The sequence below is a fragment of the Gossypium hirsutum genome, chromosome D01, assembly GCF_007990345.1.
Source record: "Gossypium hirsutum isolate 1008001.06 chromosome D01, Gossypium_hirsutum_v2.1, whole genome shotgun sequence".
Classification (NCBI taxonomy): Eukaryota; Viridiplantae; Streptophyta; class Magnoliopsida; order Malvales; family Malvaceae; genus Gossypium; species Gossypium hirsutum.
Genome location: NC_053437.1, coordinates 10,579,683 through 10,602,541, shown reverse-complemented (window position 1 = coordinate 10,602,541; position 22,859 = coordinate 10,579,683). Strand labels below are relative to the sequence as shown.

The window sequence follows — 22,859 nt, the reverse complement described above, 5'->3', positions numbered from 1 at the left end:
CATGGTAATCTAGTCCAGTAGCTTGAGAGAACCTATGTGCCATAAGAAGTCCCTTGTTGCGACTACACTACCATCTGGATTCTTTTTAACTTTGAAAATCCACTTGCATCCAACAAGAACTCGATTAAAAAGTGGTACTACCAAGGTCCATGTATTGTTTTTTGGATAAGGCCTGAAGCTCATCATGCACAGCAAGCTGTCAGGATGGATTGACCAAAGCTTCATATATATTAGTTGGTGTTGAAGTAATGGTCAGCATGCAGCAACCAAGACTATCGAAGGCACTACATGCAGAAGCTGCTGGTTCTTCTAGTCAGCAAGCTGTTTATGTTTCATTTTGTATTTTTAAGTTAGAGTAATGTAACTTAGTTGCTTTATAACTATGTTAGGTTTATGTTTGATGTAATTTTGATGTTGATTGAGCTGATAAATCATCTTTGCTTATTTGTTCAAGCTAATTAGCACAAGTTACTATGTGTATTAGTGGTAGTAGGTGAAGTTTAGGTCAACCTACTGTTTTGTCAAGATTGTAAACTTGTTTTATGTATTGGCTTTGAGCCATATTCAGTTTAAGGAATGAATTCAACAAGTTTTCATCCATATGCTCTCCGTTTTTAGTTTTGCTTCAAAATCTATTTGAGTTTTCTGCATTGTTTCTGCTGCAAGTCACGAGACTTGCTCAACAAGCATTCTGTTGAAGCTTGCTACTGTTGCACTTAGATCCAACAATTGGTATCTAGAGCCATATTCTTAGAGGACCTGTTGTAGTTCAGTATCAAAACGATGGCATCATCAGGTTTTTCACCAGCTTCACCACCTGTCTTCAATGGAGAGGGCTTCAACATTTGGGCAGTTAAGATGAGGACTTAGCTGTAGGCATTCGACCTATGGGAAGTTGTTAACTCAGATGCTGAGCCAGCACCTCTTCGAGCTAATCCAACAGTTGCTCAAATAAGGCAACACACTGATGAAAGAACAAAAAGGCATAAGGCCATGTCATGCATACAAAATTGTGTAACAGATGTGATCTTTATGAGGATCATGGCCTGTGAAACACCAAAGGAGGCTTGGGACAAGCTGAAAGAAGAATTTCAGGGGACTGAGAAAACAAGGCAACAACAGCTGCTCAACTTGAGAATAGATTTCAAAAATCTCAAAATGAAAGAGAAAGAAACAGTTAAGCAGTACTCAGATCGGATTATGGCTTTTGTAAACAGCATAAGGCTCCTAGGAGAGCAATTCAGTGAAGCTAGAATGGTTGAGAAAGTCATGTCCACTCTACCAGAGAGGTATAAAGCTAAAATTTCATCTCTCGAGGACTCAAGGGACTTGACAACTATCTCCTTAACTGAGCTAATCAATGCCTTGTATGCACAAGAGCAAAGAAGAGCCAGCAGACAAGAGGAGCACCAGGAAGGGGCTTTTCAAGCCAAAGAAGCCTCGAGTATCAAAACTCACAAAGGCAAAAAGTTTTGGAAAAACAGGTCTAAGCCTGATGCTGCTAGGAGCAGTGACCAACTCTGCAGACATTGTAAAAGAGCTGGTCATCCAGAAGATAGATGTTGGTTTAGACCAGATGCAGTATGCCAACACTGCAAGAAGAAAGGCCATGTTGAAAAAGTTTGCAAGAATAGAAGCAAACCAAGACAGAATCAATGTCAGCAACAAAAGGTAGAAGCTCGAGTAGCTGAAGAAAGCAGTGATCAAGAAGAACATGTTTTTGCTGTGTCATGTGCAGCAAATCAGAAGAAGGGTTCAAAGGGCTGGCTTCTAGACAGTGGGTGCACAAACCACATGTCACCAGATGCAACTATCTTCAAAACCCTGGACAGAACCTGTAAAACCAAAGTAAAAATTGGAAATGGTCAGTTGATTAATGCTGAATTAAGAGGAGATGTGTTGATTTATACCTCTACAGGTGGCAAAATCATTTCAAATGTACTTTTGGTACCTGAAATCGATAGGAACCTTCTCAGTATAACTCAACTACTTGAGAAAGGTTACTCAGTTGTTTTCAAGGAGAAAGAATGTCAAATTTTTGATCCAAGTGGATCAAACCTCATAACAGTCACCATGACTGATAAATGTTTTGAAGTAGACTGGCCAAATGACTTACATTCAGCCTGCATAGCCTCCACTGATGACTCAAGACTCTGGCATCAGAGGCCTGGACATACAAACTACAAATCCATAGCCCGCATGGTCAATGAAGGTCTGGCAGAAAATTTCATCGATTCAGTGAAGAATGATGAACTTTGTGAGATATGTCAGCAAGGAAAATTGGCAAGATTGCCATTTCCAACAAGCACAACATGGAGAGCATCAGAGAAGCTCCAGCTTGTGCATACAGATGTGTGTGGACCAATGAAGACTGAGTCTCTCAAAGGAAGCAGGTACTTTATTCTATTTATTGATGACTTTACAAGATACTGCTGGATTTATTTTCTAAAACAGAAATCAGAAGTTCCATCTGTGTTCCTGAAGTATAAAGCTGCTGTTGAAACTGAGTCTGGTTGCAAACTTAAAGCATTGAGGTCAGATAATGGAACTGAGTACACCTCAGCTCAGTTCCAAGTCTACTGTGAAGAAGCAGGTATCAAACACCAGTTGACTAATGTGTATACACCCCAACAGAATGGGGTCAGTGAAAGGAAAAATAGAAGCTTGATGAACATGGCAAGATGTCTTCTGTTTGAGAAGAATTTGCCCAAAACTTTGTGGGCTGAAGCTGTTAACACAGCAGTTTATCTCTAAAACAGGCTCCCAACCAAGGCTCTGGCTGAGAAGACTCCATTTGAAGCCTGGTTTGGGTTTAAGCCATCACTGGCTCATCTCAGAACCTTTGGTTGTCTGTGCTACACTCAAGTTCCAGCTGAGAAGAGAAGCAAGCTAGATAAAAGAGCTCAAGCAGGGATCCTGATCGGCTATAGCTTGGTTAAAAAGGGCTACAGAATCTTAGAACCTACTACAAACAAAATATTGGTTAGCAGGGATATTGTTTTCAATGAAAAAGAACACTGGAATTGGGAGAAGGCTGAACCAGAGGGAGTGGCTGAAGATCTGGCATTGGACCAAGTTGAAAATGATGAAAACACACCTGAAATGGATGTAGATGATGTTCCAATCAGAGGCACTCGATCAATAGCTGATGTTTATGAAAGAGCACAAGTGGCTACTGTTGAACCAAGTTGCTTTGAAGAAGCAGAAAGCCAGGAGGACTGGAAGCAAGCTATGATTGAAGAAATCAGGATGATTGAAAAGAATCAGACCTGGAGTCTGGTTGATAGACCAACAAACAGGAAGATTATTGGTGTCAAATGGGTTTATCGAGTAAAGAACAATGCTGATGGTAGCCTAAACAAGTTAAAGGCTAGATTGGTTGTGAAAGGGTTCAGTCAAAGGTATGGATCAGACTACCTGGAAACCTTTGCACCAGTGGCCAGGCTAGACACTATTAGACTGCTAGTTGCCTTAGCAGTACAAAAACAGTGGCTGATACACCAACTTGATGTAAAATCAGCATTTCTGAATGGATTCCTTGAAGAGGAGATTTATGTGGAGCAACCTCAAGGTTTCAAGGTGTCTGGCAAGGAAGAAATGGTGTACAAGCTCAACAAAGCCTTGTATGGCTTGAAACAGGCTCCAAGGGCCTGGTATAGCAGAATAGATGGCTATCTGACCAGTCAAGGATTTGAAAGAAGTCTTAGCGAGCCAACTCTGTATGTTAAATCAACTTGTGCTGAAACTCAGCTCATTGTCTCAATATATGTCGATGACCTACTGGTGACAGGAGGAGATCATGAGATGCTAAGCAGCTTTAAAGCCAAAATACAACAGCACTTTGAAATGTCTGACTTGGGATTGATGTCTTACTTCTTAGGTATGGAAGTGACTCAAGCTAAGAATGGGATTTGGCTAAGTCAAAAGACCTTTGCTATGAAGGTTCTCAACAAATTCTCAATGGAGAATTGCAAAGCAACCAGCACACCAGTTGCTGTTGGAGAAAAACTCTCGAGCCAAGACAAGCATGAAAAGGTTTGTGAAACAACCTATCAAAGTCTAGTTGGATGTTTGTTGTATTTGACTGCTACTAGACCTGACATAATGTATGTTGTGAGTCTACTCTCGAGGTTTATGCATTGTTCAAATGAAAGTCATTTTAGAGCTGCAAAAAGGGTTCTAAGATACATCAAAGGAACCTTGTCCTATGGAATGCAGTTTACCAAGGCTGAGAACTTGAAGCTAGTTGGATATTGTGACAGTGATTGGGCTGGTTCCTTGGATGACATAAAGAGCACTACAGGTTATGCATTCAACATAGGCTCTGCTATGATTTGCTGGAGCTCAAAGAAGCAGGGAGTAGTGGCTCAGTCGATTGCAGAAGCAGAATATGTAGCTGCTGCTGCAGCAGTCAATCAAGCCATATGGCTTAGAAAAATTTTGAAAGATATCAATCATGAACAAAAGGAAGCAACTGAGATAATGTGTGACAACCAATCAGCAGTTGCTATTGCAAGGAATCCTGTTTTTCATGGAAGGACCAAGCACTTCAACATCAAACTTCATGCAGTTCGAGAAATGGAGCAAGCTCATGTTGTTAAGCTGATACATTGCAGTTCTGAAGAGCAAACTGCTGATATTTTAACAAAAGCACTAAGTGTTTCCAAGTTTCAACACTTGAGAGCTAATATGGGAGTTTGCAACATGCTAACCAAAGAGGAGTGTTGAAGTAATGGTCAGCATGCAGCAACCAAGACTATGAAGGCACTACATGCAGAAGCTGCTGGTTCTTCTAGTCAGCAAGCTGTTTATGTTTCATTTTGTATTTTTAATTTAGAGTAATGTAACTTAGTTGCTTTATAACTATGTAGGTTTATGTTTGATGTAATTTTGATGTTGATTGAGCTGATAAATCAGCTTTGCTTATTTGTTCAAGTTAATTAGCACAAGTTACTATGTGTATTAGTGGTAGTAGGTGAAGTTTAGGTCAACCTACTGTTTTGTCAAGATTGTAAACTTGTTTTATGTATTGGCTTTGAGCCATATTCAGTTTAAGGAATGAATTCAACAAGTTTTCATCCATATGCTCTCCGTTTTTAGTTTTGCTTCAAAATCTATTTGAGTTTTCTGCATTGTTTCTGCTGCAAGTCACAAGACTTGCTCAATAAGCATTCTGTTGAAGCTTGCTGCTGTTGCACTTAGATCCAACAGTTGGCTCAACTAAGGTTACTGCAGCAGTGGTAAACCTTTGGCTTATAGATGCCAGCTTTGCTCCTAGTGATCATTGGATGTGTGTTATCAAGAACAAACCTATGTTGTTGTTTAGTAAATGGACGAGAAGATACAGCAGTAGAAATCGTAATAGTAACTTTAGGAGATACAGCTATAATAAAATCAACAGATGGTGTAAGAGAGATTCGAACTAGAGATGAACAAAATTAGTAGCAGAAATAGGTGTGAGGGAATAAAAAATAGTAGCGGTAGGTGACAAAACATGTTAAACTGGTTACGAAGTTAGAGAAGGAGAAAATACAAGCACTGGTAATGTTGTGACTGGTCTAGCAGTAACAAATTTGATTGAAGCAACATTTTAGAATGAATCTTTGGAAAATGGAAACACATTCTCGTCAAATCGAACATGCCAAGAAATATAAACATGACCAGCACGATCAACACACTTATACCCTTTGTGACTAGAAGCAAAACCCAAAAATACACATGGAGAAGATCGATACTGCAACTTATACCTATTATAGGGTCGAAGCAATGGATAACACAAACACCCAAAAACCTTGAGTAGCTTGTAATTGGGTGGAATACCAAATAACCTTTCAATTGGAGATTCAAGACCTTTGTAGGCAAAAGATTTATTAGATGCATTGTAGAATGAAAAGCATCAGCCCAATAAGAAAACGACAAAGATGCTTGAGTAAGCAAAATCATACCAACTTCCACAACTTGTCGATGACGTCGTTCGACCAATCCATTATACTCAGATGTATGAGGACAAAAAAGTCTATGAGTAACACCATTTTGCTTGAGATAAGGAGTAAAGCATTTGAATTCACCTCCATTGTCTGTTTGTAACTGCTTAAGCTTGACACCTAATTATAACTCAACAAAAGTCTTGAATGACAAGAAAGTCTAAAAAGCATCTGATTTGTTTTTGAGAAAATAAATCCATGTATGTCGAGAGAAGGCATCCCCAAATGATATGTAATATTGAAAACTTGAAAAATAACAAGAGGCTGGCCCCCACAAATCAACAATAATAAGCTCTAAAGGAGCAGAATACATTGTTGTAAAAGAACAAAATGGTAGCTTATGGGTTTTTCCTATTTCACAAGAATGATATGAACTCGTATTCATGGATGAATTTGAGTCGTTTGTTGCGTGATCATAAAATTTAAGTAATTATTTTTGGTTTAACAAAATGGGCATTTTAAAGGTTAATAGTTTTAAAACAAAGAAAATGGTTTAAAAAATAAGTTGATGGTTGATGGAATGTGAACTTAACAGCGGAATAAAGAACCTCTATTAAAGAATAGAGACCCGAATCTTATAAGGCTATCAAGGTGATAGATGGATAGTTGGTAAAGGACCATGACCTATTATCTAGGAAGATAGGAACCAATCGGTATCAATAGGGTTGAACGCCACACTCAAAAAGTGATAAGTTCGGTAAAGGAAACAGATTGACGCCACTAGCAAGCTAGATAAGTCAATTTGAATCACCAAAAACAACGAGAATTAAACAACTCACGAGTATGATATATTTCATAAAAGGATCAAATTTTTTCCAAATGTTTACAAAACAACTATTTAGAGAAAAAAATAAAAGAAAGATGAATGGCCAACATTCAGCCATTAATGTAGTTCATGCATACAATGAACCAAATGTTTATGAACTCCCTTAAATGCATATAAATGGTTGTTCACTCCCCTTTGTTGGTTCATGGATGTTCATCCCTTGTGTTGGCATCTATTTAGACGTTCATGCACCTCATTGAATGATATTCATGCATGAAATTTAACTTGAAGAGTCAGATTCTTCCTCCCTTTGTTGTGCATGAGTTCTTAGCATAGAAGAAAGCTTCAAGTGCCTTGTATGACCGCCGAAAGTCTCATTCATCTCCTTGGATCGTTCATGCACTTGCATGGAGCATGCATTCTCATAAATAGGTTCTTTAATGGCATGTAGGTTCATCCTCCATGATGTTCAGCCTTTAATTCCCCTTTAATCCCCCTTAGTCGAATGATAGATGCATGGGACATGCATCTCCTTTAATTAAAGCTTTAATGCGTCTTGAACACATGAATGGGCAGTTTGTATTTAGCTGATTCATCCCCTACTTTCGATGCATGTATGTGCTGGTACATTGGCTGAATTAATGAGCTGCTTGTTCATGACCTTGAAGCATGTATATTGTGGATTCAATGTGTGACATATAAATCGTACAAGCCCCTTTTGGAGTGCATGAATATTCTAGCCGACTATTTGAATAATCCTGCAAGACAAATTAAACTCGATTAAGACAAACTAAAAACACTAATTTAATGTGTAATAAGCTAAGACACAATTAAGATGTCTGACTTAAAACATGCATTGATGTTGTCCGAATTAGAAGATACTTAATAGACATAAATCAAATTAAGATACTAAGACAGATATAAATGTTGATCAAACAATGACACAATTAATAGACGTAAACAACAAAAACAATCGGACATGTAATAATGCTGTATGGAATTAAAACATAATTAATACAACTGAAATAACTAAGAATGTTTTAGTCTTTATTCAGTAGCTAAATTAGCTAGCTAAATTACAAATCGGTTTGAAGTAAAGTGCATGGGGCACTTGACGAGCACTCCCAAGCTCGATTGGTTGAAGCCTCTCCCCAAATTTGTTCCACCAAAGTCGAAATTGCTTCTTAAGTATGTTGGATCGAGCTTGAGTAATTGGACCAGTTGGTAGCTCGATTGGATCATGAACGGATTTGGTTAATCCCTTGGACGAGTTCGTATTACCTGACACAATGAAAAAGATTTATTTCTGCGAACTCTAATATTACAAGATTTTAGTATCTGATCAACAACAGCAGATGAGGGGTGACTGAGTCATTGATGCCAACGAGTAAACTGAAAATCTGAATCAGACTTCTGAATAGACTCAACGGCATCAGCGGCTTCATGTGTAGTGTTGAAAGCATGTATAGGTGCTGCTGGAAGAAACTTGTATAGCCCACTTGAATCAGTGCCTTGGAGTAGAATCTTGTGAGTTTTCAGATCCTTTACATAGAAGTAATGAGGATATAATTCAAAATAAACTTTGTTATCCTTAGCAAATTTCGAAACAAACAACAAATTTTTGTGTATATCAGGAACAAACAATAGATCATGCAGCAATAATTCACTAGAACCAGCGGACAAAAATGATGAACCAGTATGAGAAATAGCAACACGATGACCATTACCTACAGTAATTGTACTTCACCCAGTATAAAAACTACATTTAGCGAACTTGGTAGGATCATTGGTAATGTGTGTCGTCGCTCCAATGTCCGGATACCATGCTTGATTAGCCACATTGGAGGAAGTGATCAGAACTAATGCAAAATTTGCTTGTAGCACATTCGAAGCATTAACAAAGCTAAAAGACCCCGTATAATTGAAGGTATCAACATAAGATGTGCCAAATGAGGGAGAATGTGACCCAGATCGAAAGTGATTAACTAGACTTTGGTCAACATAGCACATGTATGCACCATGCTAATAAGATGAAGATCCAGATGACCCAACTGACATCAGATACATATGGTGTTGCCCAAAGTTAGAATTTTCAATGGTAGAATTAGTATAAGAAGAATCATATCTGTAATAACATCGGCGTACTAGATGCCCTAATTTACCACAGATATGATATTGTAGTTGAACACCACTAGAAAATCGACCACGCCTTCATCCACAAAAAAAACCATATGCGCAACTTGATTGATACGGCTGCGGTGGTGGTTGACCAACATATGTAGGAAAAGGCATAAACACAGTCTTGTTGGTTGAAGCAAGATTCACAGGAAACGTGATTTGAGAGATATGTGCCTGTTATCGAGCTTTAGTGTCCAGCAACACTGTAGTGATGTCCTATAAATTAAATCTCACCTTAGTTGTTGTGATGATAGAAACTACATGATCAAACTCAGATGGGAGTCCTTTGATAATTGTTGATTGTTGCTTTTCCACAGACACTTGTTGCCCACAACTGGACAATAAATCATAGAAATGTTTGATCCCTGCTAGATACTCAGACATGGAAAGTTCATTTTTCTTAAAATTGTAAAGAAGAGAGCGATACCTCATAGCTTTGGTGGTGGACTGTGTGCCAAGAATCCTTGTCAAAGCTTCCCAAAGAACAAAAGAAGAGGAAGAACTATTGGTTCATTGATTGTGCAGTGAATGACTCACAATATAAAGAAGCCAGACAACCAAAGCTGAATCTTACTGCTCATATTGTATATATACTGGATTTTCGATAGAACTTCCATCAACATCAACAAGAATTCATGGAGGCACCATAAAAGTTCCACTAATGAACGAATGTAGGCATTGTGTCTTTAGCACCAGCAAGACATGTTGCTTCCATGATAGAAAATTGCTCTCGTCAATAAGCACAGTTACCTTTTAAGAGGTGTGTGCAAGAGGATTGAAATGCCTGCGAACAGACTCTGCCGACTCTACGGAATCCATGGAAAAAAAACCACTCTAATACCATATTAGAAAACTTAATAAGAATTGAATGAAATCTTGAATTAAAGCCTGACTTTTGAGATACATAGCTTGTTTATTTATACAAGAAACTATAACTAATTCATAGTTGGTTGAGGCTAACTAATAGTAGTTATTTAGTTGCTTTTGTTAACTGCTATTGCTAGCATCTGCTGATACACCACAACTTTGCCAACAATGTAGTTTCTAAACTGACTTCACTCAATTGTTGATACACACATATTGTGTCATAGCTCTGTACTTTAATTTTGCACTAAACTAAGAGTACATTTTGTTTCTTATTGAATCCACTTCCTATTTCTCCCATTAATGACTGTATCCATCACCGCTTGCCCTTCGTTGCTCGGTTGGCCACTCCCTTTACAAAGGCAAAACTAGAAAAATTTTTTAGGGGGAAAAATTAAATTGTAATTTTTACGATAGCAAAAATACAATTTCATCGTTTTAATAGCCTATATCTTTATAATTTTTAAAGGATTAAATCAAATTTTTATATTTTTAGGGGGTCAAAGTGTAATTTTATCTTTACTAGTTTAAATTTTAAAAATTTTAAAGGGCCTAAATGGAAAATTGTCCATTTTAGGGGGGTCGAGGCCCCTGCCAACCCCCTAGTTTCTCCCCTATCCCTTTGGCTTCATGTCTGTTCTTCATTTGACTACTCCATCCACTCCCTCAATGATCGTTGCTCGCTTGCCTACTCACCATCCCTTCCCTTCTTTGACTACTCTGTCGCCCATTCCTCCCCTGTAGCATCATCGTTTACAGCCCCTCCCATGGCTAGGGTAAGTTGTTTTCCTTTTCTTTTAATTTTCCAGATAAACTACGAGTTTAGGATATATTAAACTTTTAAAAAATCAAAGTAAAAATTTCATCATCATAAACATACTAATCAATCATATATCAATTTCACATTTAATCATTATCATGTATCAATTCATATTAGTCATTTATTTCATGTTTACGATTTAGTCCCTTTGATACTAAAAGACATTATTTGCCTAACAATTCAAACTAAAAAGTAAAACAATATAATACATACATAACATGATTTAATAAAGTAAGTCCTGTATGAACTTACCTGACAAAAACAACAACAAATGAAATATCTAAGACTAATCCGCAAATTTATCTTTTCTTCAATTATCTTTTAGTTTATTCAAATCCTGATCTATAATAATTCATTACAATTTATCAATTTTAAACATCTTTTAACAGTCTATTATATCCATAAGTCAGTTCAATTTCACTTTTTGAAAGTTTCCTAAAGTTTTTTTTATTTTATTCAATTTAGTCCTTAAAACTGAAATAGCTATATCTTTCATATTTAAGCTTTGTTTTTCAATACGAATTCAATTTCATCCTTCTATAAACCTATATTATCTATAATTATAGAAATTTTGTACCAAATCTGAAATATTTACACTTTAGTCTCTAAGTTCAAAACTATCAATTCTTACTTTTAGTCCTTTTTCACTTTTAAACTTACAAACTAACAATTTAAAATTAAAATTTCAAGCATTCATCAATGGTATCATTTATAAATGTTAACAATTTCGAAAATTGACACACAAGTTAGCTAAATCGAGCTATAACAATCACAAAATATAAAATTTACAAAAAAAGAGGTTCGATTTACCTTATCATGCAAAGGCGGATTGTTTAGAAGCATTCAACAATGGCTTCTTGATTGTTTTCTTTTGAGCTTCGGTGTAAGAAAGCTAAAATGGATTTGGATGGCTTTTCTTTTCTTTAATTTTATGACATAACATACACTTTATTAGTTATAATTAATTATAATTATAACATAATTTAATAAATTTTATGCGGACGAATGCCACCAACTGTCCACTATCAACTAAAGTGGGGATATTTCCACTTCAAACCTTGGTTTAATTACTATTTTAGTCCTTTAATAATTAAAAATCTCTAGCGATTAAACTTTACTATTATAATTTTGTTCTTGTACTCTAATTAACTAACTAAATGGAAAAATTAATAAACTAAATTTTAATTAAACTTTATATTAATCTTGAAAATATTAAATAATAATATTTACGGGCTCGCTCGTCAGAAATGGGGTTCCGAGACCACCGTCTTCGATACCATTGACTTTCGGGTCAAAATACTTGTATCTTAACTAACTATCTAATTAACAAAATTGTCAAACCAAAATTTAATATAATACTAAAATTAACTCGTAAATATTAATTAATAATATTTACAGATTTGATCATCAGAAAACGGGGTTCCGAAACTATTATTTTCAACACCACTGAAAACGGACTATTACATATTCGTATGCCATGTTTTATTATATCTTGAATGACGCTGATTGAAATTTGGAAGAGTAGAAAGAGGGATTGACAATCTCATCTCAAGCATTATCCTTATCCTTATCATTTAAGCTATTTATTTGGTGATTAAGCTATTGGTTTATCTTAGATGATAAAGTTTTATTTTGGATAATTTTTGAAGATATTTTAAGAGATATATTCAGCCTTTTACTAAGTTTTATGTCTATCAAAACTTTGCTAAAGGGATTTTTATGCTAGTGTGTTAGACACTACTTGTTTAGATATTTTTATGGAGAGAGATATGTAATGTGAGGTATTTGGGGAGAGAGTTGTAACAATTCAAGTTCAATTTTGGGGTTGCAGTTATCCCATGGAAGGGGGTAGGTTAGGCTTAAACCAAGAGTTGTATTGGCTGAATTGTTGAATGAAATCATTCTCTAAGCAAGGCTCTGTAGAATAGGATTGGGAAACTCAAACTGTGTTAACAAATATCATCTGTCGATTCTCTCTTTACTTATCTCTTTGACTCGTGTTTTGGATTTGTGCTTATTTTTCTCATTGTTTTGCTTCTTGTGTTGATGTGCATAAACGGATCTGCACAAACCTTTGTTCAAACATCTGTTTGAACATCAAATTGAACATAGAACAAATCGAAGGTTCTAATAAATTTTATATCGAGATTGAGAGGGCAACTAAATTTATTACTTGGTTTATTAAAGAGAAAAGCTTAGAGCTGAATAATCTATATCTTTTAATATAAAAGTGTGGTTCCTATATTGAATTGCGATAGAACTTAATAACTAAACAGCTTAACATGCATTAATTGGATTTGAGATTCTTATATTTTTTTGTGACGTTAATGTTCTGTTTAGTATTTCATGTATTTGACATAAATTTTGATATGCTAATAAATGACGTCATATAAATCTTGAAATATTTGTATATTTATATTGTACTCGTGTAACTATTTTATGTTATATCGTTTTTAAAATTGTGATGTTACATAAAAATTATGTTGTCGCAACCAAACTATCTACTTCTCTTAGTACTGTAAGCGATTGATAGTTGAGTATAAGTTCAAGCAGAAACTAGTTGCCTAACATTCATTGGGATACAGTATTGTGAAGGGCCATCAAAAAGAGTATCCACAAAAATCCTAGCCGTCGCCTCAGTTGGATGATACAGATCCCAAAAAACATGATCCTTCCTATTGGAGCAATATTTCGAAATGGGCACACAAGGGACTTTAGCTTTCAGATCCCCAAGCCCACAACAGGCACTTTCTATCTCATTGAACCCTGCAACCATAAATTGAAAAATCTCAAACCTTTTAACAAAACCTAAAACAATTAAATGACCCCCCAAAAAACTGCATAAATTAATTAAACCACAAGTTATATGTATAATACCATAAGAAGATGGTTTTTGGATGACATTTTGCATGATACTATAAGTATCAAAGTAAGAGTAGTTTATGCCTTGACGCTCTGATTTTAACCCTTTCAACATTGCCTTCAGCTCTTCATTGTACTTGACAGACCAAAAATTGCATTCTTCATTGCATTTATGGGTTTTGTTTTTAACCCTTTCTGCAGGAATACACCCTATCACTCCGATACCAGTTAAAACGAATTTACGTGCACCGGTTTCGTATAGTCTCTGCCAAAAGAATAGTGAAATTTTAGGATCAAGTTTCACTATTTTTTTCCAACGCAATATCACTTAATTAGTTACCTTGAGTTGTCCTTTTAGGGTGTTGGCCATCAAGTCCACAAATTGTTGTGGGGCGCTCTTCTTTCTAAGATCAGACGATCCAAAATAATCTAACATGTCATTGCTACCGATAACAATGGTGAAAAGGGCTTTTGAAAGGTGCTTTTCTGCACCAGATGGTCCCATTTGTTGCACCAAACTTTTATATACTACAATGTAGTTGTCCACTTGTTTTAACAAAGGAATGGATTGACCCTAGAAATTTGGCAAACCATGTGAAACTACAAACCCTAATATAGCTACATTTGAGAAACAATTGATTCGTACACATGACATTTATTAGAGACTTACGTAAGTTTGATCCGTGCCATTGAAGATTCCGGCACCACCTGAGGCGAAGCTAACGCCGTTTATATATGATGATTCATCTGTCTTCTTTAACAAAGAAAGATAGGGTGGTGAACTTGGTAACCCTAATTTTTCGGCTGCCCAAATAACAATATTATATAAATGGAACAATGTGAATACAATAAATCTAATACTAAAGGTGAAGTAATTCTTAGATGTTTTTTCTTATTTCATGTGTGTCTTAAATGAAAGTAGGTTGCTTTCAAGTTGGGAGATAATAAATCAAATATTTTCCGAGTTGAAATGACTTTTGAGATTCACAAATATTTCAAACATTATCTGTAAACTAAACAGATCAATTATTTTAATAAAATAATTACAATTTTCAACCAAGGATAAAGCTGATGAGCATCTGAATGATATAGCTTTGTTTTAATATTACTATTTATGAATCTTATTCAACTTTTTATACGTTCAATCCACCCACATGAGCATCAATACTCTTTTAACTTTTTAAGTGATTCAGCCTTTTTCTTCTTCTTTTTTTAATTCATAATTGTTATTAAAGCATACATTATGAATATTTTAAAGCAATAAACTATTGTATTTTGACCCAAATCTTCAACGATACTTACGATGATCAAGTTAAAATTCAATTGATAAATATTTAATCGAGAAAAGGGTAGTTTATAATGTTGCATGGCTACTTATCAGTAAATTCGTAGTGCTTTACATTGAAACTTAATTCAATTATCATCCAAAAACTCATCCCACTTGTGAAGATTACTTACCAAGCAAATCAGCTGCATTCTTGCCATTACTAAACCTCCCCGTTGGTTTCTTGGTTGGAAAATCGATTCCGTTGTGAGGAAAATCTGCTTTTGCAATGGAAACCGGAAGGTAATTGTTGTTCCCTACATCAACCAACGAATCCCCGAAAACAAACACCGCCGGCACCATTTGAGCTCTCGAAAACTCCATTCTCAAACTCAATAAACAAAAGAATAACAAAAACAACATCAAGTTCTTCACCCTAAAACCTCTACCATCATCCATTCCTTTATTGAAGAAAAAACTTTGGTTTAAAGTGGGGAGATGAAGATGTGAGAGTTTCATATTCTTTTATAGGCAGTGTGGGGTTGAGGACGGAAGAGAGTGGGGCTCTATTCTTTTGAATAAAAAATTATATTAAATAAAAAAAATATTTAATATAAAAATTTGATGATTATTGATAGAGAGTGGATGAAACATGTTAATTATTAATAGAGAGTGAATGAAAAATGTTAAGAAGTTATGTAATAAAATAAAAAGGAATGAATGGGATGCTTTAAGAATATAAAGCTGTAGGCGTGTGTAAGTTGAGTTGGATGGTGTGTGAACCCACCAAATTGATTCACACAGAACCCAATGAGTGGTAAGACAGAGAACAAACTCATTCAGTTCAGGTGTGGATCCCATTTTCCATTTTCCTACCATTTGATTCATGGTCACGTTCCATGTCTCAACTTTTATTTTATTTTAAAGCTGGAAATAGAGATCATAATAAGCAATCGAATGGCACCGTCCCATACTCGAACTACTTTCCACTTTTTAATTAGTTTCTTAGGATTATTACCCATACTAATTAATAATCAACCATTTTAAATTAGATTTAGTTCACACAATTAATTTGGCCATAGATTGATGCCCAAACTCCGAAGCTATTCAATGATTTGTGTGGGTTCTTTGTTAGCTACTATAATGAATTCTAGCTATAAAAAAACAGAACAAATAAATCATATATATTAACCCAAAAATTAATTTTAAGGCCGGCAAAGCATAAGATATTAAATACTGCTATTATAATGTTTGATCTTATTTGACTCCAACTCTAATTTATATAGTTTTATGCATGGACAGTGAATCAAAAAATGGCACATCATTGAAAATGAAGGTATATTTATTTCTAAAAATTTTAAATGATGTGTCATAATCTAGTTCATAGAATTATATAATATATTATCAGGGTTGGGAGTCAGCTGAATGAAGAACATGAATGAATAAATAAAGAAGCAAGAAATTTGACCAAATAACTGTTATAATTGAAGAAAACCATTGTTCTTTTATGGACAAAATGAAATTGGAAAGCTGGCACAACCCCCCACTATAACCATTGATCCACAAGGGCAAGTTGGTTGGTGGAAGGCTAGCCAGTGGAGACACTTTGACGCAGCTCAATGAACAATAGATGGGACCATGGTTTTTATCTATTGATGGTCTGATGTACCACCACAAATGAGTGCTTTCAAAGGATAAGAGGCGTGGAGCTCTTTGCAACATAAAGATGCCAAATGGATCACCACTGACTCAACCTATATCTCACTTGCGTTCACGCTTTGTTTCAAGCCCTCTTGATTGTCTTCTTCCTACATATCTGGAGAACTCGACAAAATCTTTGCGTCTATGCTATTTGTCTTGTTTTGGTGCAGGGCCAATACAATTAATTTTTCTTGTTTCAAAGGGAATTTTTTTATGCAGAAGAATAGAACCATAAGGGCAGCACTATATTTACAATCATGAAAAAAAAAAAGCATTCAAATTCATGATATTTCTAACCCTACTTGATTAATTTCCAACATGCAATGAACATATTTGGTATGTGCTAATACTAAATATACTTTTAACCAAATCCAAAATCAATGCAAAATAAAATAAAAAGGTAGTAACTAACATAATTTTCATAAATCCTAAAGTACAAAATTCATTGTTTCATACACATGATAAAGTTGGAGACGATGATTTCAATACAGTAACCCTTTAAAAAAATGGTTCCGAGTAATTTCAAAATTTACTCTTTAACAAAGTCAAAAATTTGAACCTAAATTGCCTAAATCAAGGCCTTCATGGGCAAATAGCAAATCTTGGCCGACTTACAGGTGACTGTGTCTAGGATAGAAGGCCCAAAAACAGTCCAAATCAGTCCATCTGAATTTTGACTATGAATAATAGTTCAGTTCGGTTCGGTTCAGTTTAGTTTAGTTTAGTTTTTAAAAAAAAATTCGGTTAATAAGCAATATTTTAGTTTTTTAAAAGCTCAAAACCGAAATCAAATAGGTATTCATATAATTGGACCAAATATACTAAAACCAAAACCGAAACACTATGGTTCAAAACTCTTTGAATGTGTCATTCGTTCAATGTTCATTCAAGCAACTTCAGCCACAGCATGCAAAGCATAAGCAATTACTATGGTATCTAAAAGCTGAATGTAATCTGCACCTGATACGCATTTACACTTCCAGTAGCTCCTTCAATAACGACTTGAAGCTATCCTCATTGCAGCCGTTACAAGGTATAATCTGCATTTCAGAACAGAGTACCAGAACTTTGAAAGGATACAAATGTTTCAGAATCTCAGGGTCTCGATCATAGTCCTGGTATAATAGAGTTTAACATGATTAAAGGATTCGTATCAAGAGAAACCTTCTGTATGCATCAAAGCCAGCTTTCTCGGTTACTCACTTTTTCTGTAACTATAACAATTGGCTTATAACCAAACTTGTCCTCGAGTTGTCTAAGCCGCCCTCTCATCATATGAATATCCTAGGTTTCATCGACATCACGAAACCAGAACATGATTGCATGGAAAACAGATCTAGGATATAAAGAATGAAAAACGGCAGACTAAAATGATCAGTTAGGAGTCTAATAAGGTTTGTGTCTTTTATCCATTGTTCTTGCAAAGAGATTAAAGTTGTCTCCAGACAAGTTTAAATAAAGGAGGAGCACTGTACCTTAAGTTGAAATGAGTAATGGTCACTGAAGTCAAATCGATCGACAAATAATGGTCCTATCTGCAGCAAGTTATTGAACACAGTAAAATTCCTTTATAGAGATGAATATGAGAAGAAATAAGTGATGGAGAAGAGACTCTCCATTATGCATCACATGTTAACTAAACCGGAAAATAAATAACATTAATAGTAATACCTTTTCCATCGCCCGCACAAAAGCATAGGGAGAACCGATTGCAGAAACACATAAGACAACTGCATTGAGCACAGCTCCCAAATGCATCTTTTTGCTTATATTTCTCAGTTCAAAGAAATATGAGGGAGTCATTCTGGTGTAAAAAATAGGAAGTGACTCCTTGATTTCTTGAACCACTAACTTGATATCTTTGAGCTTTTGTTCCAACACCTGCATGATTTTAAGCATGAGCTTTTAGTCAACTCCTTAACATAGTCCACCTACAAAAACATAAGCCAAAATATGCAGAAATTTTATTGAAGAATGAGAAATTATCGTTTAGAAAAGTACAACTTGAAAGATCAGTTCATCATACCAGGTCAGCATGATGGACTACAGCAATATTGGCACGTTTGATTGCTATTAAAGGTTCTCTTAAGGGTCCAAGAGGAAGTAGTTTGCAGTTTCCCCAAGGCATTAGTCCGTTAATCATTACAATCTCTAGGTCACGACATAAGCTCCAATGCTGCCTTCCATACACATGAGATGATTACTTATCAGCATATAAATGTTTTTTTGCTTAAAAATTACACAGATAAAGGGAAATGCAGAAACTAAATATAAAAGCATATCAAATCCTAAAACAAGAACTGCTGGCATAAAAATGAATTCATCAGCTTAGCAAGAAATAGGGAACTACCAAGAGAAGTTATTTGGCCATATAATTTCTTGTTAATATACAAAAACTAGCTAAGAGATAATTACTACGTAATAAGACATGCAATAGAACAATGCGTACGAAAGAAACTGTCATACTCATACCTGCATACCATCATCTAAAACTGCTGCACCAATTTTTTGTGAACCAACATGACTTCCCATTTTTGGGTCAAGATAGGTTCTCTCAAAGAATTTGCTACCACGGTAATCTACATATCCATATTTTTCAAAGAACAAATTGGCAGTGGCCACCCGATTTGCACCTACACCAACTTTTACAGGTCCCCCAAGTAGATGCCTTTTTAGCATTTTAGCTTCATCTCCACCGGCATAGCCCTTCAGGAGAACCAAATTTTATAATGGAATTGCAAATTGAAAGTGACAATAACCGAGATAAAAGTTAGCTCTATTCTTGGCTGCTAAACATCGAAATTCAAAACTCAAAACAATTAGAATCCACTCAAACTTACTTAAACCCAATGGCCAATCTTCCACATCAAGAAACCGATATAAATATTACAGCTACAAAGCACCAACTATCTCAATGGCTGAAAAGCAAGCAAACCAATCCCTTAAGGTTGCCAAAACCTGGGTCAACCTTACCCAGTTAGGACCTATACCGATACCGAAACCCAAAATTATCCGCACCCAAATCAACATAAAGCCTAAAAACCCCCCGGGAACAAGACTTCAAACCCAACCTGATCAGTACATAAATCGGCAATAAAAAGGTTACCAACCCGACCCGATTTTATTTGAAAAGGTTGATGATGCAATTCCAAATAGACTCATATTCAAACCCATTCAGACCCCCTAACCTACCATATGAAGAATCAAGTACAACAATGAATAGTGCAAAAAAAAAGTACAAAAATGAAAATAATTGAGGAAAAAACAGAATACCCTCGTCAAAATGAGAGGTGAAATTCCATAATCAGCTAAGCGTTTAGCTATGAACTCAGCCATTGGGGTCTTTCCATTTCCTCCCCACGTCAAATTCCCAACACTGATTACCGGCACTGGCAACCTTCAAAAACAAAAACCCAATAAATTAAACAAAACAAACGAATCATTAACTTGAAGATAATGTCCTCCAAACTAAGCTTTAATATATAATTAATGAGGGGGAGTGTGTCATATGGACCTGTTCTTAGAGAAGAAACCAGAGCGGTAAAGAGACTGACGAATATAGAGAAGGGCGCCGTAGAGAGACGAAGCTAAGGAGAGGAAAGGAATAAGCGAGAGATGAAGCTTGGAAAACTTAGCTTGGTGTCGGTAGTAGGCGATCTCTTTCACTGCTTGCTTCAGTTTCTCCATTATTAGCAACCAAAGGAATGAACACTAAACAACACTGGAAGAAGAGGGAAACCGTGGAGGGAATAGTGGAATAGAGGGTAGTTTTGTCAATGACGTACAAAAGGTTTAAATTTGCCCACAGTCCCTGTACTTTAACGAAATTTAAAATTTAATTTTCGTAATTTAGACATTGAATCTCCAACGATAATTCTGTTCAATTTCGTGTGTATATGTGACAATTATTAATAAATAAATAAATAAATAATTTTTTAGCATTCAAGGATCATACTTTTTGTTAATTTAGTATTTATTTTTTAAAACCATAAAATCTAAAATCTAAAAAATAAAATATTTCAATATTTTTAATAAAAAAATAAGAAGTAATTAAATTAAGGTATATTTTTTTAGATAAATTAGTGTCACTAATATAATAATTAATTAATTTAAATAAACATAAGTGATATAATTTTTATTTTTAGTAAAAGTAGAATAAATTTTTATCGTTAATAAAAAATGAAAAAAGGTCCTAAATTTATGTATAGTTTAAATTTAAACTTTAAAATCTTTGTTTTTAACTTTCCCATTTAAAACTAATTTTCTAATTTTCTCTCATTTTTCAAAAAATAATTTTTAGTTTTTCTACTAAACACATTTTGTTTAGGCAATTACGTCCTAAGTTGACTAAGGAGAATCAAAGATTGAGGGCTACATACATCATAATAAAATAAGAACAAAAATACTGAGCTTTATCAATATTTGCATGACTGGTAACTCTTACACGTCAGCATTTGTTTATAGCAATTTGTATAATTTTGACCATAAATGTTTTATTTTTGTATAATATTCATTCCTATCTTTCTTTCTTTCTATATATATATATATATATATATATAGTTAAGGTTAAATGGCTATATGATAAGAACTCTAATCATCTGTCCATTCAAATTAAAATCAAAATTTGTTTATGTCAAATCTTTAAATCAATTTAGGTTTACCTACCTAAATTAAAATTAAAAGTTTATAACCCAACCCAATTTAAAAAAATTATAAAACCCACATAACCTAAAAACATTTCTTTCTTTTGTTAGTGTTCTTAAGGATAGAAGGAGATAAACAACTCTGGTTGACATCCATTTTCGATTACACCGATCAAGACGAAATCACCTCTAAAGCAGTGATTCTTCCACGGCACAATGATTGCTTTATTTATTTACACTTAGTTTAGTTTCCTCTCAATCCTAACACTTTTATTTACAGTACTATATTTCCAACACATAAAAATATTTACAATCACGGTTGTTGCCCCACTAAATCTTAAAATAAATGTTCCGTATTTATGTAATTACAAGAATTTAAAGAAAATATTAATAACCATTTCATTTTAAATCAAGAAAATCCACATTCCATTCACAAAATAATCTATAATAATTACATATTGTCGAAACTTTTTTTTTGAAATCGACTTATATTTTGAAAACAAAAATGGGAGTCGCCACCAATCTTTTTTTATCGAGTGTGATCGGATCACCTCGTAATTTGATCATTTTAATAAAAGTTTAAATTTACTAAAACGATAATTTTTTGTCTACAAAATCCAAGAAATGGGTTCGGGAGTCGGTTGCGCACGATGAAGGATTAACACCCTCGTAACGCCCAAAAATAATAGCTAGTTGATTAATTGATGTCTTAGTGTCGAGAATTGAAAATTTGAAAAGAGTTTAAAACGTGATCCCTTTTTGTATTAAGGCATTACCTAACTAAAGTAATTTTCACGAAAATGGCTTATTTCAAGTTAATCGAGAAGAAAGAATCATGTCCCATAAGTTAGGACACAATGCCTTAAATCCTCGAAAACGAGAACAAACGCCAAAATCTTATTTTTTTTATTTATTTTAAAATAGATATTCGACTATCTCGGTTTTAGAAAGAAACCATATTTCGTAAGTTAAGAACACGACTTTTCTAATTCCAAAATAATGAACATTACCTTAATTTAAAATTTTGTTCTTTTTTTATGCATTGTGCAAAGAAAAATGCAATATTTAAAGTAATGTGTATTTAGCTTACTTGGGCATAGCATAAAAACGGATAAGTACATTTAAACACAACTCGTGACATTGTTATAACAAGATAAAATAAAAAGAGAAGCATATAAAAATGAAACGATGATGTATGAAAAATATAAAATGTCATACTAACAAATGACAATGATGTAACTATGATAGTGTTTAAAACACCAATTTGTAATGACGGTGGCAAAGATCATATTACAATTATTATTCTAATACTAATAATAAATAATCGAGGAAAGGTAAATAATAATAATGATAATAATAACAATAATAACGAGAACAACAAATATGCAAATAAATAAAATAAATAAAAATGTAAGCAATTTAATTTTTAAGTATGTATACAAAATAAAGAAGTAATAAATAGATAAATAGATAATAAAATAGTAATAATAATAAAGGCACAAAGAAGAAAAAAGAAAACCAGAAATAAATACTTGATAAAAGAAAATAAAGAAAAAATTAAATATAAAAAATGAAGGAATAAAAAAATAAAGGAATAAAGGAATTAAAATAAAAAGTAAATAAATGAATAATATATAAATAAATAAGTAAATAAGCAAGTAAATGAATAAAATAAAAGGAATAATAAATAAATAAAAGGAAATAGTTTACAAAAGGGTGAAAAATAAATGACTAAATTGTAATTTAAATGAAATTAAAAGGATAAATCAGAATAAAA

General features: G+C 34.3%; 2 protein-coding genes across 4 annotated transcripts; both read right to left on the bottom strand.

Annotated features, from left to right (window-relative positions):
• Positions 1-13,002: 13,002 nt before the first annotated feature.
• On the bottom strand, positions 13,003-15,298 carry LOC107922402 (GDSL esterase/lipase At5g55050). The gene is made up of 5 exons (XM_016852422.2): positions 14,933-15,298; positions 14,145-14,278; positions 13,815-14,048; positions 13,490-13,739; positions 13,003-13,378 (listed from the first exon to the last, which is right to left on the bottom strand). Exons 1-5 carry the CDS (start codon positions 15,255-15,257, stop codon positions 13,158-13,160), a joined length of 1,164 nt encoding a protein of 387 aa, XP_016707911.1. The 5' UTR covers positions 15,258-15,298; the 3' UTR covers positions 13,003-13,157.
• An 866-nt stretch (positions 15,299-16,164) lies between these two features.
• LOC107922400 (probable tetraacyldisaccharide 4'-kinase, mitochondrial) lies at positions 16,165-20,200 on the bottom strand. 3 transcript variants are annotated; one of them, XM_041087011.1, is made up of 9 exons: positions 19,954-20,200; positions 19,713-19,836; positions 18,912-19,145; positions 18,466-18,615; positions 18,111-18,320; positions 17,915-17,974; positions 17,643-17,723; positions 17,400-17,554; positions 16,165-16,629 (listed from the first exon to the last, which is right to left on the bottom strand). In XM_041087011.1, the coding sequence occupies exons 1-8, from the start codon at positions 20,124-20,126 to the stop codon at positions 17,411-17,413; spliced, it is 1,176 nt and encodes a 391-aa protein (XP_040942945.1). In that variant the 5' UTR covers positions 20,127-20,200; the 3' UTR covers positions 16,165-16,629; positions 17,400-17,410. The 3 variants fall into 3 exon arrangements, 2 of the variants coding, with proteins under 2 accessions (XP_040942945.1, XP_016707909.1); XM_016852420.2 differs by lacking the exon at positions 16,165-16,629 and having other exon boundaries at positions 17,259-17,554; XR_001691257.2 differs by lacking the exon at positions 16,165-16,629 and having other exon boundaries at positions 17,459-17,554; positions 17,643-17,775.
• Positions 20,201-22,859: the final 2,659 nt, after the last annotated feature.